The sequence below is a fragment of the Rattus norvegicus genome, chromosome 5 (assembly GCF_021556685.1).
Source record: "Rattus norvegicus strain SHRSP/BbbUtx chromosome 5, alternate assembly SHRSP_T2T, whole genome shotgun sequence".
Taxonomy (NCBI): domain Eukaryota; kingdom Metazoa; phylum Chordata; class Mammalia; order Rodentia; family Muridae; genus Rattus; species Rattus norvegicus.
In genome coordinates this window covers 164768246-164787279 of record NC_141538.1, presented here as the reverse complement: position 1 = coordinate 164787279, position 19034 = coordinate 164768246, and the positions used below count along the sequence as shown (strand labels likewise).

The 19034-nt window shown below is 50.2% G+C and overlaps 1 protein-coding gene across 4 annotated transcripts in view; it reads left to right on the top strand.

Annotated features, from left to right (window-relative positions):
• Disp3 (dispatched RND transporter family member 3) overlaps positions 1 to 19034 on the top strand; it is a 48596-nt gene that overhangs the window by 11581 nt on the left and 17981 nt on the right. For all 4 annotated transcript variants that reach the window (XR_015619761.1, XR_015619762.1, XR_015619763.1 and 1 more), the window contains 8 exon segments: positions 4578 to 5553; positions 6083 to 6302; positions 14669 to 14805; positions 15579 to 15713; positions 16219 to 16379; positions 17407 to 17546; positions 18000 to 18148; positions 18326 to 18487. Coding sequence is in view for 1 of the 4 variants with exons in the window: in NM_001107992.2 (NP_001101462.2) it covers positions 4581 to 5553; positions 6083 to 6302; positions 14669 to 14805; positions 15579 to 15713; positions 16219 to 16379; positions 17407 to 17546; positions 18000 to 18148; positions 18326 to 18487 (2077 nt within the window). In the remaining 3 variants the exon portion in view is untranslated.

The following is a 19034-nucleotide window of genomic DNA, read 5'->3' as shown; positions in this document are numbered from 1 at the left end:
GACTATCCCAGCCGGGCACAGCTAGCATTGCCCCAGGATGAGCGGAGAGACCTAAGTTCATGTTTTCGGAGGAAGGGAGAGAGTTCTGAGAAATACTGTCTGCCTTTGTTTGTAGGTCTGGGGGCCCCGGCAGAGCATTTGCCAGTTAGAATCTGTAATTTCCTTATTCTGGTCCTGGGGATTGAACCAGAGCCTTACGCATGCTAGGCAAACACTCTCTTGCTGAGCTGTATCTCCAGCTTAGGACCTGGATTTCTTGAGAGAAAATTCTAGAACTGCCCTAGTATCGAGTTGCTCCTGTGGGCACCCCCACTTTCTCTCTGCTTCTTATTCCTCTTGTATTAAGAGTTTTCTAGGGGGCTGGAGAGATGGCTCAGTGGTTAAGAGCACTGACTGCTCTTCCAGAAATCCTGAGTTCAATTCTCAGCAACCACATGGTGGCTCACAACCATCTGTAATGGAATCTGATGCCCTCTTCTGGTGTGTCTGAAGACAGCTACAGTGTACTCATAAATAAATAAATAAAAATTTTTAAAGAAATCTTTAGAGAAATAAAGTTCTTGCATATATATGTATATATTAGATTATAAAGATATGAATGTAGATAAGGATGAGATACATAGATATAAATTAGATACAGATATGATATAGATATATTCTTTGTGACTTTTTTTCTCCTGTAAAATGGGGATGCTCACATACGTTTGTTGCAAGGTTGATATGAGGCCGACAGAGATGGGTTAAAAATCCTCTCTAGCGCGGTAGAACCAGAACTAATTATGATGTTATAATTATCTTAACGAGCATCAGAGATTCTAGCTCAGCTAGCCAGGATTCAACTTTACCCCATATGCATGTGATTTTGTCCCCCATCGAGCACCTAAGCCACCGCCAGTCTCCTAGTTTGGAATGGAGTTTCCAAGTCATAGAAAAGTCCTGGAATGCTGACTAACAGGCATGTGGTGGGGCATCGGGAAGGCAGAACCAGGTCTCAGGACAGCGGTACCTAGGAGAGCCTGTGAGCTTCCCTTCGTTTCCCTTCCTTCCCCTTGAGCTAGACTCTGAAAGAGGAAGGACCCACAAGCAGAGAGAGGCAAGGCCTGTACCCCAGCGGCGGCAGCAGCAGCAGCAGCAGCAGAGTGGAACCACGTAACTCAAAACGTCTCAGTTTGAACTTCTGCCCAAATCTTTCAACCCCGATGTGAGAGGATTCTAAGGGCTCTGAGCTGTTCGTGGACCAGAGCTGAACCAGGGAAGCAAAACACAGCGAGTCAGGGAGAAAAAGCTGATTAGCTCCTAATTGCCGTTAAATTATATATATACATATATGTATTTTAAGTAGAATCTGCATGTCTAATGTGATTTTTTGATTACATTTTAATAGTCTGGCTGGGATGAGGGAATGACGAAGGAAGGAGTCTGTCATCCCTGGCTAGGAAGAAAGTTGCAAACAGAAAGCTTTGGCCTCGGCCTCCAGCATGGGCACCGCATGAAGGACAAGTAGGAGCCTGGTTGGGTGTCAACACCACCTCCCACCAAAGTTCTTTCCCTGTAGTCTTCAAACACAGCTTCTCTATTTTGAATGTGCTTATCATTCTAGACCTGCGTGTCCGCTGGGGCCACCAAAAACGCTACTCCAGAATCTGGTGGCAAAATAGAAAACTTCCAGGCAAGAATCCTGGCCCCATACTGCTGGAACGACCCCTTGGGTGTTAACGCCGCTGCTCACTGGGTCTCAGTTTCCCCGTGTGGGCAGCAGAACCGCTGTGTTTGATATATTTTGTTTTGTTTCTCGGGACACAGCTTTCTATAGCCCACACTGGCCTCAAGTTTGCAATGGAGCTGAGGATGAAGTTTAAGCTCCTGGTCCTCCCCCGCCTCCATTTCCCGAGTGCTGAGGTGAGACGTATGCACCACCATACGTGGTGTATGGATGCTGGGGACGGAAGCAGGGGATCCATGCATGCCAGGCAAGCACTGTACAACTGAGCCGCTCCCCCAGTTCCTTTGCTAAAGGTTTGAGGGTGGTGATTTACTTCCCCTTCCTTTTAAGACTGTCCCCTCTGCCTCAAGGGACTGACAGTGTCCACACATCTTCCCTCCTTCCCCCAGCCCAATGTTCTGCATTCTCACTACTATATCCTGGTTCCTTGGTTTGCTTCTTGGAGGCCAGCACTTTCCTCCCTACCCCCAACACCAAGTACACCATGACTCCTCAAAGAGGTAAAGACAGCTGGTAAAATATGCATGCCAACACACACACACACGGTCTAAACAGCATTTATTTCTGATTCCAAAAGTAAGACTGTACCTGATCTTTGCAGAAAATCTGGAAACAGACAAGCATGAAAAGAGAAGATTAAAAAAAAAATCACCCATAATCCTCCGAAACAGTGATAGCCCGTTCCCAATGGGTTGTATTTTAAAAATATATATATGTATGGAATTCCTTTCCCACTCCCTGGTTATAAAAGTGGAGTTTTGTTTTGGATATTGGTTTGAGTCACAGCAAGAATGACCTTGAAACTGAATGTATCAGTCGGATAGGTATGGTAGTTCCTGACTGGCACTCCAGCACTTGGGAAGTAGAGGCAGGAGGATCAGGATTTCAAGGTCATCCTCGGCTATATGGAGAGCTTGAGGCAAGTTTGAGGCTACATAATATCCAATCTCAAACCCTGAGGGCAGAACTGCAGAGCTCAGTGGTCGAGAGCACTTACTGCTCTTTCAGAGGACCAAGGTTCAGTTCCCAGCACCCATACCAGGAGAACACAACTTGAGTTACTTGTCTGTAACTCAAGGTCCGGGGATCAAACACCATTTGACCTCGTGGGCAGCTGCACACACACACGATGCACATACACTCACGCACACACTGACCTAAATTCAAACAGAAGGAGTGTTGGTGAGATGGGGCAGAGGGTGAAGCAAGCCTGTAAGCTGAGTTCAATCCCTGGGATGCACACAGTGGAAAGAGAGGGCTGACTTCCGTGAAAGGGTCCTCTGAATGCCTTGTGCACACCATGGGTGGGTTTATGCACAACTACACAGAGCAGGGAAGAAGAGAGAACAGAATGTAATAAAAAGGCGGGAAGGAAGAGGGGGAATGAAGGAGGGAGAGAACTTTTCCTTTCTTTCTCCGCATTAAGGGGTCATTATCTTGACTTCCCCCCTTCTTTCAAGTCTTGGACTGAGTCTCCTCAGCCATTCTTTGTATTGTGTCTGTCTCTCCTCCACCCCACCTCCCATTATCCCACTCCCCTGCCTCACACACGAACCTATGGCCTTACTCCATTCTCTTCCTTACTTTCCCTGACTGACAGCACTCTCTTGTTCCTGGGTCGCCCGGCATATTGAAGGGAAAGGCTCCAGACCATGCCAGTGGAAAGTGCGGCATCCTCAGTCCAGCTGCCTGTTCCCTTTCCGCCTGGTGTCTAACTGGATTAGGAGTCTCCCTTCATCAAGGGGCTGGCTCTCCCAGGGACAGTGAAGGTGGCCTTTGGGCTACTCGGTGGGAGTCCTCACATCTCACTGGGAGATGCCTAGCCCCTGCCTGCGCTCAGAGGGCTGCAGTTGCTGGAACCGCATATTAAGTGATCTAAGCTTGACAAACACAGCGGCTGCAGCTGCTGCATTTAGGGAAGAACTGAGGATGTACTGAGGGCCCCCGTGGCAGACACCTAGCCTTGGCACAGTCCCCTGGGCAGTGGCTGAGGGTCTTGTGCTTCCACAGGGGAACAAAGGAATCTAATTGGCTGAGAGATGATACTTAACGTACTACGTGGACTGCAGGAACTTCCACTTCTGCCCCAGAATCCTTTGAGGCAGGAATGGCTGCCTCATTTTATCGTGGATAACTCTGAAGGACAGAGTGGCTCCGAGTCTTGCCAATGTTCCAGTTGTCAAACCAGGGCCTGTCTGACTGCAGAGATCATGTTCTCTCCCTACTCTGACAGACTCCTGAAGGTGCTTCTCGGTTGCTCATTATATACAAGCAGTTGCTACGGAGCCACATCTTCTTAACGTCCTACAGAGCAGCCTCGAGTTCTAAAGTGAGACCGAGAACGCAGTAAAGATTGAAAACCCACACATAGCTAGAAGTCTTGCTGGCTTTTACCCACCAGAAGAAATGTCTTGTCTGTTGCAATTGGCTTATAGGTCCCCCCCCCCCTTTTAAAAAATGTTATGCACATGACTATTTTGTCAGTATGTATGTATGTGCACACATGTGTGCCTGGTGCCCCCTAAGGTCAGATCCCCTGGAACTAGGGCTGCAGGCAGTCGTGGGCTGCCATGTGGGTGCTGGGAATGGAACCTGGGTCCCCTGCAAGAGCACCAGCGTTCTTAACCACTGAATCATCTCTCCAGCCCCAGTTCTCCCTTTTCTTTGAAAAGACGAAATCACCTTGCTGGGTTTAATGCGAAAGAACAATGTGTTTTTTTCTGGTCAGAACACATGTTGTTGGATTCCCTAGAGCCTCATGAGCACATGATGCATCTCCATGATAGAACTACTTGTGGTACCCAGGCTGGGCAAAGCCTCCCCTCAAAGCTTCTGACCCGTCCTTTTCCCCTAGGGTATGGACTCAGAGGATGACCCCCTGCTGCAGGATGTATGGCTAGAAGAGGAACAGCAGGAAGAGGAGACTTCAGATGAGGCATGCAGGGCTGTCCCCGGTCCAGGGCTGCACTCCGGAGCACAGGGCTGCTGGCGCCGCTGGACACTGCCCTCCAGGCCCCCGACCTTGGGGTTCTGGAGTACCCTGGGCTGGGCCTTCACCAACCCATGCTGCGCAGGGCTGGTGCTGTTTCTTGGCTGCAGCATCCCCATGGTGCTGTCTGCCTTCATGTTCCTCTACTACCCGCCCCTGGACATCGACATCTCCTACAACGCCTTTGAGATCCGCAACCACGAGGCGTCACAGCGCTTCGACGCCCTGGCCTTGGCCCTCAAGTCCCAGTTTGGATCTTGGGGGCGCAACAGGCGCGACCTGGCGGACTTCACCTCTGAGACGCTGCAGCGCCTCATCTCAGAGCAGCTTCAGCAGCTGCACCTGGGGAATCATTCTCGACCTGCGTCCCGAGCTCCTCGCTCAGACCCCAGGGACACTGCTGCCACTCAGAGATCAGCAACCAATACGAGGGAGCGACGTCGCAGAGAGGCTCCGCCTCCGGAGGGTCAGGTAGCCAACCAGAGCCGAGCCCGTCGGGGCGCCTCTCGCTGGGATTACTCGCGTACCTATGTGAGCGCCAACACCCAGACGCACGCCCATTGGCGAATCGAGCTCATCTTTCTGGCGCGCGGAGATGCGGAGCGCAACATTTTCACCAGCGAGCGTCTGGTGACGATCCACGAGATCGAGCGTAAAATCATGGACCACCCCGGTTTCCGGGAGTTCTGCTGGAAGCCGCATGAGGTGCTCAAGGACCTGCCACTGGGCTCCTATTCCTACTGCTCACCACCTAGTTCACTCATGACTTACTTCTTCCCCACTGAGAGGGGCGGAAAGATCTACTACGACGGCATGGGCCAGGACCTGGCAGATATCCGAGGTGAGCAGGTGTACTGAGGAAATGGGACTATGCTGAGCTAGGGCATGACCAGCAGGCAAGGGGTCTGTGGGATGTGCTGCTAGGATTGGATATGAAGAGGGAGAGAAAGCAACAGACTAGGGTGCCCACTGGGATTGTGGGAGTTAGGTTGAGTCCAGAGAAAGTATGGCTGGTGTGAGACTTAGGGGTGGGGTTGGTTTAAGGGTACCTGGAAGGAAATTTGTCTTAGTTAGGTCTCTATTGCGACCAAGCCACCTGAAGAGCAAAGGGTTTATTTCATTATCCACATCAAAGGAAGTCAGGGCAGGAACTGGAGGCAGGAACCTAGAGGCAGGAACTGAAGCAGAAGCCACGGAAGGCAGCTGCTTACTGGCACATTTGCTAAGTTTTCTTTCTTAGTGGGAACTGCCTGCCCGGGAGAGGAAGCTGTGGCTTCTCTGAGCCATTCCTCTGTCCCACATGGTGCAGCAGCAGAGGGATTGGTGGGAGCTGGGCACTGAGCTCTTTGGGTTTTTCCTGTCGGCTGCAGGCTCCCTAGAACTGGCCATGACTCACCCTGAGTTCTACTGGTATGTGGATGAGGGGCTGTCTGTGGATAATCTGAAGAGCTCCCTTCTGCGCAGCGAGATCCTGTTTGGAGCGCCACTCCCCAACTACTACTCAGTGGACGATCGCTGGGAGGAACAGAGGGCCAAGTTCCAGAGCTTTGTAGTCACATATGTGGCCATGCTAGCCAAGCAGTCTACTAGGTAGGAAGCCCAGCCACACGGCTGTGTGTGCCTCTGGGGGTAGGCAGCAGGGTCCCTCTTAAGCCCAAAACCTCCTTCCTCACAACCGTAACCCCAGGAAGTCTTTATCCCCAAATTTGGGCAGAGTTAGGCACATCCTCCCGGTCCCTCCTAAAGGCCCCTTTTCTTGATCAGTGCTAATGGTTAGTAGGCATGACAGCTTTGAAGGAGGGAGACAATTTCAGAACTCTTGCCCGGAGGGATTGGGTGTGATAGGCAAGAAAGGAGGCGGCTCCTCTCCACCTCTAATGCCTAGAGTCTGTGGGTTTCTCTGGGCCTGAGCGTCCCTACTTGTGAGATGGGACTGTGGTTTCTATTATTCTGGCCATTAAGGAGAGAGAGCAGGGCTGGCGAGGTGGTTTGGGAGTTAAGAGCACCTTCTGCTCTTGTAGAGAACCTGGGTTCCTTTACACCAGTGGAAGCTCACAACCGTCTGTGATTCCAGGTTCAGGGGATCCTATGCCCTCTTCTGGCTTCTGCAGGCACATGGGATGTGCATGGTGCACACACCATCACCCAGGCAAAACACGCACGCATATAAAATAAATGTTTCTCTTAAAGGAGCTAAGGCCTGCAGAGATGGCTCAGTTAGTGTGTGCTTATCATGCATAAAGATGCAGGCATGATGATGTGAGTTCACATCCCCGGGACACACATAAAACCCAGGTATCATCCCAGCATTAGGAACTGTAGGCTTGCAAGCCCCATCTCTGATCCATGGAGTTTCCAGGGGGATTTGTGTGTGAGTGGGGGCTGAGGAGAAGACTCATTGGCTGAGACTCAGTGGATTAAAGTGTGATGGGTGTAGGACTGAAGAGTGCTTGCTGCCCTTCCAGAGGACCTGAAGGTCTGTCCCCAGCACCCACACCAGGCAGCTCTCAGCCGGACAAGAACACACACATAGATATAAATAAAATAAAACTGATCTTTGGTCTCCAAACACCACACATGTACACACACACACACACACACACACACACACACACACACACACACACACATTGAAGAAAGATCTGGTTTGGAGATGGGCTTGTTGTTTCTGGCTCACTTCTGTAAGTTTAGGTCCAGCATGGTGTCTGGAACCACTTGGTTGGTCTAAGGCATGAATGCATGGATGGACGGACGGACGGATGGATGGATGGATGGATGGATGGATGGATAGATGGATGATTGATGGATGGATGATTGATGGATGACTGATGGATGGATGGATGGATGGGTGGATGGATGGATGGATGGATGATTGATGGATGGATGATGGATGGATGATTGATGGATGATGGATGGATGGATGGATGGATGATGGATGGATGGATAGATGGATGATTGATGGATGGATGATTGATGGATGACTGATGGATGGATGGATGGGTGGATGGATGGACAGATGGATGATCGATGGATGATTGATGGATGATTGATGGATGGATGATTGATGGATTAATGGTTGGATGATGGATGGATGGATGGATGGATGGATGGGTGGGTGGATGGATGGATGGATGGATGGCAGTACCTCAAGCAAAGGCAGATGACAGGAGCTGACTGGAGACTGCTTCAGATACCAACACTTACCTCAGCTGAAATGTTTGGCCACTAAGTTCAAGGCCTTGCCCTAGGGAAAAAAAGTCAGTCTCCCTTCTGTTAACCTGGGGCTCTCTAGCAGGAAGTAGAAGCCGCACCCCCTCCCAGGACGTGATTTTGATGCCTTCTTTCTGATTCACAAAACCCTTTTCATTGTTGTATTATCATCGGTGACTCGAGAGGAAAACACACCTTGACTTAAGATGGAATTATACGAGTCGTCCCTTTTACGGCTTCACTGATCACACCAGGGACTGAGAGCACCTGTGTGACATTTACCATTCTCCGTCCCCTTGTGGGTCGGCGGTGTACACTTTTAATTGTGTGCACATTTTAAACCCACAGCCCATTCTGTCTTGCAGGTTCTGCTCGTTCCTGTCGATCTGCGTCTTTACTTTTCCTGTTGGTCTTCATTACACTCTGTGGCTTCCCGCCTCCCTCTGGGACCACTTTCCTCGTGTCTGTAGATCTCTCTTTAGTGTTCTCTGAGTGCTGGTTTGCTGCTGGTGACTTGTGTTTTGTTTGCCTGGGGGAAAAAAATCTTTATTTTACTTTCATTTTTCTGATCTGCCTTACTTGTGTGACGTTCCAAATTGGCAGCTGTGTTCCGTGACTGTTTGAAAAGAATCCGCTTCACTGTCACGCGACTTCCATTGGCTTCTGCAGAGGAGTCAGCTGCGGATCTTCCTTACCTCTCATTCTTCTTATTAAAGAGTTTGCTGCATTTGTTTATTTTGTGCGTGCACATGCGTGTCACTGTGTGCGTGTGGAAGTCAGAGGACAACTTGCAAGAACGTGTTTTCTCTTTCCACTGTGTGGATTCCAGAACCCCTGCTGTCTGTCTTGGCAGCAAGCACCTTTACCCACTGAGCCATCTTGCCTACCCGTTGTTGCTCTCTTAAAAGGACTGTTTTTTCCCCTCTCCGGTTTTAATTCGTTTGTCTTTTAAAGATTAATTTATTATTTTATGTGTGGGAGTGTTTTTTCCATATGCATTTCTGTGCATCGTGTGTTTATTATGTGTGGGTGGCAGCCACAGTGGCCAGAAGAGAGCTCGAATCCTTTGCAACTGGTGTTGCAGACTAGGCTACCATGTGGGTGCTGGGAACTGAACCCAGGTCCTCCACAGTTGCAGCCAGTGCTTTTCACCCTTGAGCCATCTCCCCAGCTCCTTTTCCCATAAAATACTCTGTAAATGGTATATAAATTAACATTTATGCAGGAAATGACTGATTTAACGTTCAGCTTTTTTATTCAAAGAAAAGTCATCTAATCCATCAAATTCTCTAAGACAGATCTTTTCTTCTTGGCCGTTGAGTATGAGGTTGAGAAAAATAAAACATTTGGTGAGGTGTGATTGGCACACGACCAACTGTGTGTACTTAACATTTTAAAGTTGATTAGCACTGACACATCCACTGTCAAGATCATAAAGTCCCAGTGCGTTTCCTTATGTCCACTGATAACCCGCTCAGACCGAATCCTGCTTCCCGGCCCAACCCTGGCTATCCCTTTCCAGTGTTTTGTTTTGTTTTGTTTTGTTTTGTTTATGTTTTATGCACGTGAACGTTTGCTTGTGTGTATTTAAGGGCACCACATGCGTGCAGTGCTCTGAGAGGCCAGCGGAGGGGATCAGACTCCCCGGAATTGAAGCTGCAGACAGCTGTCAGCTCTGAGGTGGGTCCTGGGGATCGAACCCAGGTCTTCTGTTGGAGGAGGATGTACTCTTTATCTCTCCAGGTCCACGTTCTGCTTTGTAGCATCCTTTTTAAGAGCTCTGCATGCAAGGTATCTTGTAGCGTGTTCCCTGTTGATGGAACCCGTCCGTTCCTTCCAGCCTATTTGAATTGTGTCCATGCTTTATCATGTATCGACAGTTTATTGTTGAGCACCGAGTTGTGTTCACTCACTGATGAGTGTTTGCATCACTCCCAGGTTCCAGCTTCACCGATCAAGTTCCATCGAGTGGTTATGTGTAACTTTCTGTGAGCAACTACTTGGGCCTCAGGAAAAAAGCCTCGTGGTAAAATGGTCAGGCAAAAGTTATCACTTGTTTGACTTCAGAGACTTCCTGAGTTGTCCATATTGCTTGTACTCTCTTGTGTTCCCGGTGAAGGTGAGAATTCCAGGTCTCCTACATTCCCCTCTTAAACTTGGTGGGGGTGTTCTAGTTTGCTTCTCTATCACCGTGATAAACACTAGCCCTAACCAACTTGGGGAGTGACATTCCATTGTGGAGGGAGGCCAAGAACCTGGAGGCGGGAACTGGAGCAGAGGCCATGGAGTAGCGCAGCTTCTTTCTGGCTCATTCATGTTCATCCCCCTTCCTCATACCTCCCAGGCCTTCCCAGCGGTGACACTGCCCACACTGGGCCCTTCACACTAGCAATCAAGAAAACACCCAAGGACCTGTCTGTAGGTCAGTCTGACAGAGCAATTCCCTCAATTGAAGTGCCCTCTCCCAGGTAACTCTAGTATGTCGTGTTGGCAAAAATTAGCCAGCATATATAGGTAGTGCAGTTTTTAAACTGTTCTTTTTTTTTTTTTTTTTTGGTTCTTTTTTTTTTTTTCCGGAGCTGGGGACCGAACCCAGGACCTTGCGCTTCCTAGGCAAGCGCTCTACCACTGAGCTAAATCCCCAACCCCTAACTGTTCTTAATTTAGGAAAGAAGGAAGAATGGATGAATGAGTGAATGGTTGAATGAATGAATGAATGAATGAATGAATGAATGAATGAATGAGGCTATTCTAATAGGTGTGTAGTAGCAACCCTGCTGTCTCTGGTTTGCATTTTTCTAATGGGTAATGGCTTGGACATCTGTCCTCCGATTTCTAAAGGAGAAAGGATTCATTCGACTCATGTTTAGTCTTTGGCCTCTTCCAGTCCCCTTGGTTTGAGTCTGTGGTTTGGCAGAGCCCTGTGCCAGAAGCATGTGGTAGGGGAAACTGCCCACCTCAGGGTGATGGAAACCGAATGAACAAAAGGCCCATGAGCCTTTTTTGCCATCCACCTAGTTTCTTTGGTGAATTTCATCCATGTATGTGATGTGTTTGATCACATTCTCCCGGTCCTCCCCTAACTCCTCCCAGACCTCCCCCTCCTCCTCCTCCTCCTCCACCACCACCACCACCACCACCAAACGTAATGTCTTTTCCATTTCATAACCTACTGAGTCCAATTTGTGCCGGTCATATATTCATGGATATGGGGCCATCCTGTGAGTACAGTAGACCTACCAGGGGCCAAACCCTGAGAGAGAGAGCTGACTCTCCTCCCCCAGAAACCGTAGCTTAGCCAGGACTGGGAACTCATGATCCCTTCCCATTTCCAAGCTGAAATGCTGACTGGCTTGATCCCGTGCAGCTCTGCAGGTAGGCACGGCCGCTGTGAGTCCGTGACTGCAGAATCCCTATCGTGTCCACAAGGTACTGTTTCCCTCTGGTCCTCCTCGACTTCTTGTCTTGTACAGTTTTTTCACCTCACTGGAGAGACGGCTCAATGGTTAAGAGAACTTGTTGCTCATGCAGAGGACCCACATGGCTGCTCACAACCATCTATAACTCCAATTCTAGTGGTTCTGACACCCTCTCTAGCTGCCATGGGTTCCGCACACGCATGGCGCCTACACATACATACATACATACATACATACATACATACATACAGGCAAAACACTCATACACACAAATAAAAAGACTTTTTTTAAAGTCTTCCCACCCCCTTTTTCCCCATCTTCCCTGACTCTTGTTAGTGTTGTCCTGTTTGTGGCTGACACTCTACAAGTGTTTATTCTCAGTGCATTGGCCAAGTGTGAATTTCTGTGTTCGCGGCTGCCCACTTGTGCCTTTTATTGATTGGGTTTTTCCGTTCCATACTACGACATTCATTTTGAGTTCGCTTTTGAGCCTGGAGCAAGATATGGACTGAGGCATATTATTTTCACAATAACCCCAGTGTCACTTGTTGGAAGGGCTCATGTTTCTCTGTGCCTTTGCACCATGGACAAAACTTTCTGTCTACAAATGTGTCCATTTTTGAAACTTCTGTTCTGTTCCATGGATGGGCACTTTAGAACTACACAGTTGTGATTATAACTTCACACCGAGGTTTTGTTTTGAATTGAGCCCAGGGCATTTCTCATCTTAGGCAAGCACCCTACCACTGAGATGCATCCTTCCCTGTCTGTCTTCAGATCATTTTTAGTGGGTTTTGTTTTGTTTTTAGTTTGGTTGTTCTAGATCTTTTGCATTTCTAGGTGAATTTTAGAATCAGCTCCTTTATTTCTGAAATAGATAAATGACCAGATCTGGCACAAATCTGTAGTCCCAAGATACCTGAGAGGCTGAGACAGAAAAATAATGGTCCAGCCTGTGCTACAGAGTGTGTTTAAGGACTGCCTGGATAATGTAACAAGACCCTGTCTCAATTTTTTTTTTCCGGAGCTGAGGACCGAACCCAGGGCCTTGCGCTTGCTGGGCAAGTGCTCTACCACTGAGCTAAATCCCCAACCCCCTCAAATTATTTTTAAAAATTAAAAATACCCGAGGTCGTTGCTCAGTGGTAGAGCCATGTGCTTCCCATGTGTGAGGCCCTAGGTTCAAGTCCAAGTACCACGAGACAGGAAAGTCAATCTCCTGGTATCTTGAATGTGATAGACACCTTAAAATGTTGCGTCTTTGGTCCCATGAGCACAATTTCATTTTATCCGCAAGCATTTCCTATTTTCACTAAACATTTAAAACAGTTATATAATTTCTCCAACTGTTAATTTGAATTTATAATTTCCTTTGTGCCTTATGACCTCATTAAACTGAGGGTTTGTCGTTGCTGCTGCTTTGAATTTTTATTTCTTTTAGATTCCATTGGATTTCCCACACAGGTAAGCATTTGCTATACTGATAAAGAGAGATCTGTACCTTCTTTTTCCAGTAGAGACACACTTTGTTTCTCTTTTTCTTGCCCAATCTCACTGGCTAGCACCTCTAGACCCTTATACTGAATAGATAGGATGGAGATTTAAAAAACAAACTCTTCTGGGTGGATTATTTCTTATGCTTTTGTTTTTCTTGGTAGCCGTGAGTCTTAATGGTTACTTTAGGATTTGTACTCTACCTCCTTAAATATCACAGTGTATCTTTAAGACGGTACCATCTCACCCAGTCACACTCTTTCGTGTTTCCAGTGGCCTCTACACCACTATGGTCCTCAATCTGTTTGCGTTTAAGTAGCCAGTTTCCTTTTGTAGAAGTAAATAAAGGCATTGCACGTTTTACTCGTGGCATCTCCATGTACAGTGAGCGTTATCCATAGTGTCTCCTGTACACTGCCGTCTTCCTTCCACCAGAGGGGCCCCCTTAGCACCTTCAGTGTAGCAGAGGTAATTTCGGGCTCGTCTATCTAACAGAGTTTTGATTTTTGCCTTTGCTTTGGAAATGGGTTTTTCTGGGTAGACAGCGTTCTGGGTTGAGCTTCCCCTGAGTGTCTGGGGATACGGCACTGCCGTTTTCTGACAAGAGCTTTGTCGTTGTCCCAGCGGTCTGTGGCGTGTTTTCCCCCTGTCAGTCTTTCTCCTGGTGAGAGTGTCCAAGCGGTTCATCTACGGTGTGCACTGCAGTCTCTTCAGTTGTTTAGCCTTTGGGTCACTGGGTCACAGTTTTCATGGAGTTTGAGGGATTTTTCCAGCTGCTGGAGAATCTACTAAATGATCTGCGGGGCTATCCTGGGTCCAGCAACCCCATCGAGGCGTCAGCCCTGGAACCCACAGTGTCCGGCCTATTCCTATCTCAGAGGATTGCCCTCCTCTGTGTTCTGGTATCCAGAGTCCTGTTTCATGTGGTTTCTCATATCTAGCCAGCCAGGGATACGTAGTGAGACTCTCCCTCACAAATATGTATATTACAGTGTGAGAGTTAGGGTTAAGGAGATTGCACTGTGGTTAAAGTATTCATTGCCTGAGTGTGAGGACCAGAACTCAGGTCCACAGAACCCATATAAGTGCTGGATCAGTGTGGCTGTCCACCTGTCATTGTAAATCTTATGAAGTGGAGATGGGGCCCCAGAGTGAGCTGGTTAGCCAAACTTGCTGTGTCTGAGAACTCTGGGTTCAGTTGAAAACTGCCTCAATGCAGAAGTTGGAGCACAACAGGGGGACTGTCTACATCGACATTGTGCCTCTACACCCACACAAATGCAAGTGCATGCACACACACACGCACACACACACACACACACACACACACACACACACACACATATGAACAGGTATGCATACACCACATACACATACACAGGGAAAAAAAACAGCCATCCCGGCTGGGTTTCTTGAGGGAATAACTTGTCTTGAGCACACACTGAATAGCGGCGTGAAACAGGGTTATCAGGAACCAGTTTGATTGACTGTAGACTGCTGTGGACAGTTGAGAACCGGAAGAGGAAGGGCTGATTATCGTTGATTATTATCAGTGTAGAACGGTCGTTCTCAGCCTCAGCTACACGTTGAATCACCTGGGAGATCTGAAGGGGAAAAAAAAAATACTCGGTTCAGCTCCACCCGAGAAATTATGACTTAATTTGCCTGGCATCGGGCCTGCATATCAGGACTTTTGGAAACTCGAGTGATTTTGATGAGCAGCCAAAGTAAAGAGACGCTAATGAAGGGCAGGGCTCTGGCTTTCAAGTGTCCGCAGTCATCTTTAATCCCCTTCCTGTCTTCCTCCTTTTCTCCATGGCCTTCCTCACCCAGCAAAGTCCAGGTCCTCTATGGGGGGACAGACCTCTTCGACTATGAGGTACGCCGGACCTTCAATAACGACATGCTCCTCGCCTTCATTAGCAGCAGCTGCATCGCTGCCCTTGTCTACATCCTAACCTCCTGCTCAGGTACCGCATCTCCGAAGGCTCACGTGACCCAGCGCCTTCCCTCCCTGCGGCACGCACCGGCCTGTTCAAGGATGCCGGGATAGCCTTAAACGCAGCTCCTTAGAGCTGGGCCAAATGGTGCTCAAACACCGTGGTAACGTGTGTCGGGGCGTCTGGAATATTTTTAGACTGCTAGGGATCACTGAAGAGCCTACTTTATATAACGAGCAGCCGCCCTTTTGCCCACAACTCACCTCCCGGCTGCGTCACCTCCTCACCTGCGCTAGCCGCCTCTCACTGCTGCTTGTATGCAGGACGCATGTGCTCTTCTCGCCCAAGTGAGCAGAGGTAGAGAAGTGCACAAGACTGGCAATCATCCATGCAGCAAATGTTAATTGGGTGCTAGATAAACTCCCAATGTTCAAACTCACCAGAATCCAGTGGTGAACTAGACATAGGTCCTGCACCGTGGGACCTCTGGTCCCCTCAGGCGACGCACAATATAAAACACTCACGATTCTCTCCCTGTATGCAAGGTAGTGGGACCTGGAAGAACTACCATGGGCATCCTGACCTCGGGTGATTTCACCTGTGACACAGGCTTCCTGTTCAGCCTCTTCTCTGGGGACGAAAGGCTTCAAATTTTCCAAACTGTCCCTATGTATGGCCGGGAGCAGACAGGGCGGTTCAGGGAGCTCAAGATGGGGGCCTGAGGTCAGGGTCACTGAAGACGGGGTGTTCTGTGTTCTGCGAGGGCCCTCCTCATGGTCCCTTGTGCTCCTTGCCCTGCTCAGTGTTCCTGTCCTTCTTTGGGATTGCCAGCATCGGTCTCAGTTGCCTGGTGGCACTCTTTCTCTACCATGTGGTCTTTGGCATCCAGTACTTGGGCATCCTCAATGGAGTGGCCGCCTTCGTGATCGTGGGCATCGGTGAGTTGTCTCCCAGCCACAGCAGGGGCGACAGCCACTTGAGAACTCTGTCTCTTCCTGCCCCTCCTCAAGAAGGCATTCTGGGCGATAAGGAGAGTGTTAGGGAGATAAGAAAGTAAGCTTTACAAGAGGGGTGGGTGGGGCCAGGAAGCTTGATGGACGGGGCTTGAATTAAGTCATTGTAGCCAAGGAGGATAGTGAATGGGACTTGGGACTTTGTGGGTGGGTCTTGGAGACAGTGAGTGAAGCCAAGGGACATGCTGGGTGATGCTTGGCCACGATGGGTGGGGCTTGGAGAGGCTGAGTGAGGCCATGATGTCTGGTGGATGGGGCTTGAAGACTTAGTGGGTGGAGCTTGGAGATGCTGGGTGCAACCAAGAGTCTGGTGGGTGGGGCTTGACCTCAGGATGGAGCCATTCACTGAACCACCTGGCACCGGATCTAAGGCACACAGAAGTGGGACCTGAACTGAGCTGCCCCCTCCCCACGTCTGTCCTTCCTGCAGGTGTGGACGATGTCTTTGTATTCATCAACACATACCGCCAGGCTACACACCTGGAAGACCCCCAACTGCGGATGATCCACACCATCCAGACGGCAGGCAAAGCCACCTTCTTCACCTCGCTGACCACTGCTGCCGCCTATGCGGCCAACGTCTTCTCCCAGGTGCGAAGCCTGCCCGAGGTCCTTGTCCCGGCTTCCCATCCGCCCACACTTGGGTGGCTCCTGACCCCAGCCCCTTCATCTCAAGGTCCTTGCTGTGACCCTGCAGTCTGTCTCTGTGACTAACCAACATGTGGGGCGGTTTCCGCAGTCCAGTTAGTGAATGTGCCCTCTGACTCTGCCCCGAGGCATCATTTCCAAACCTCTTTACCCTCTGGTCTGTACAACCCAAGATAAGAGTGTCACCATCTCTATCTTCCTAGCACGGAAACTGGGGCCCAGAAAGGTAAAGGCCACACAGCTGGCAAATGGCGAGCCCAACAGTCTCCTTCCTCCTGGCCTGAGCTCTTCATACCACTACATGCCCCATTTTGATCTCTTGTACAGTCGGTCTGTCTGTCTTCCTTTCTCCCTCCCTCAGCCTCTCTTTCCTCTCTCCGCATACCCACCTCTCCCACTCCCACTTCCGTATTCCTCGGTAGGGCTCTGTATACCTAGGACCACATTTTTGAGGGACTTTGTGGCCTGGCCTCATAGCTCACGTAAACCTCTCTGGGCCACGGTTTCTCAGTGGATTATTCTGGGTCTGAGATGAGCAGATGGTGAAGTGATATCACAAACTTCAGGCCTGCCTCCTGGTTGTCGAGGGTTTCCTCCAATCGCCACAGCCCTGGGCAGGTGCCTGTGAAATTTCCGGGGCTCCCTTCTTCCCCTGTTGGGTACCAACCTTCCCTTCCTCTTCATCAACCTGCAGCCTGGGTTTGTGTGATGTGTCTTGGGTAATGGCCTCTACCAGCTGCTTACTCTGGCTGTCCCAGACGACTGCCGGTAGACCAGAGCCTCCGTCCTCAGGTGGAGCAAGCGCTTCCACTGCCGCTGTGTCCAGCACAGCTTCTGGCATCCTCCACGCCCAATGCTCTTGTCCCGCAGTCCTTCCCACTTCAGCCTGGAGAGACCCAGCTTTATGGTTGTCTCTGGACATCAAGACAGCCAGGCCTCACAGCGTCTTATCCCCACTGCCTACATACAGATCCCAGCTGTCCATGACTTCGGCTTGTTCATGTCCCTCATTGTGACCTGCTGCTGGCTGGCCGTGCTGTTCACCATGCCTGCGGCCCTGGGCCTCTGGAGCCTCTACATGGCACCCCTGGAGAGCTCCTGCCAGAGCAGGTGACATTCCCTCCCCCTTCACCCGCCCTCTCCAAACCCTCTGGGGTTCTTGTGTGACTGGTTCTAGACAGCCAGGGACGCCGTTGTCCAGCAGCAGTGTATAGTCACAAACGAACAGGCCATGGGTATACTTACACACATCCTTAAAGCCGCTGTTTCCTTCAAGGATCCAAGGACCTGTGGCCTCTCCCTTTGCATTTTATGCAGAACCCTAACCTAGGGGATCACAGGGCAGCTTTCTCACCTCCTGTTACCCTTTATGTCCCCGGAGGAAGGGTAGCAGCTGAGGGCAGATGGTTCCAGAAGAAATCAACCCTGGCTCTTGTCATCAGTGCTGCTTCTCCTGGGAGTCAGGAGCAGCCGTTTGCTGCCTGGGCTCGTACCGTTTCCCCACCCCCGTCCTCTCTGGGTGCTCTGACTTCTAGCCTCATGCCTGTCCACTGCCCTCCACAGCTGCCACCAGAAGTGCGGCCGCAAGAGCTCCTTGCATTTTCCTGGGGACCTGTTTACAGCTCCAGAGCGGGCTGGGGGTGGCCCTGCTCAGGGCCCCCTACCCTACCTGGATGATGACATCCCCTTGCTGAACGTGGAGGATGAACCAGGTGAGAGCTGGCTGGCCTGAGTGGGGCTGGCCTCCAGAGGGAGGTTCAAAGATAGGCTGGCCCCAAGGGAGCCATGCCTGTGGAGACCCTCACCTAGTGTGTGGGCTTTGCCAGTGCGGGTGTGGGCCGGAGCAAGCTGTGGCTCAGACTCTGACTGGCTGCCACTCTGCCTGGCAGTATCTCTAGAGCTGGGAGATGTATCACTGGTCTCTGTGCACTGTGAGGGTCTGCAGCCCACTCCTGACGGGAACAGCAGGGGCCAGCTCCTCGCCCAGCTGCAAGAGCTGCTGCACCGCTGGGTCTTATGGGCAGCTGTCAAGAGCCGCTGGGTGATTGTAGGTGAGTGTGCCCCAGTCCCTTCCTGAAGGCAGACACATGCACATAGTCCACACCCCACAGGCAACAGGCACTGGGAGTGGAGTAACTCTCAGAGGTCTGACCACGGCCTCTTCTCTGCCTCTTCCTCTCCCTGGGTAGGCTGCCCCTGGGCCTCCTCAGCCACTGCCTACAAGCCGCCACATGCCAGGCAAGAGAGTAGAGAGCTCGTGCTTGGCCCTGGGGTAGACTAGCTGGCTGAGTTTGAACCCTAGTTCTACCCTCTGCCCTTGGCTGTGCCAGCCAGTCTCACACTTGAGTTCTTGTTCTAAAAATGAAGGTGGTAGCAGTGTCTGTGGCTAGGGCATAGCTCGGCAGTACCAGGCCTGGGTTCTGTCTCCCCAGCACCAAAACCAAATAAGGGTCTAGTAAGAAAACTGTAAGGAGTTTGCTGCATATCGAGGTCTCGACCTGGTCAGGGCCTGCCAAGCGCTCGGCACGCAGGCAACACCATCACTGTCTTCAATGGCTCACCAGAACTACTGCAGTCTTCAGGAACGGCCAGATACTC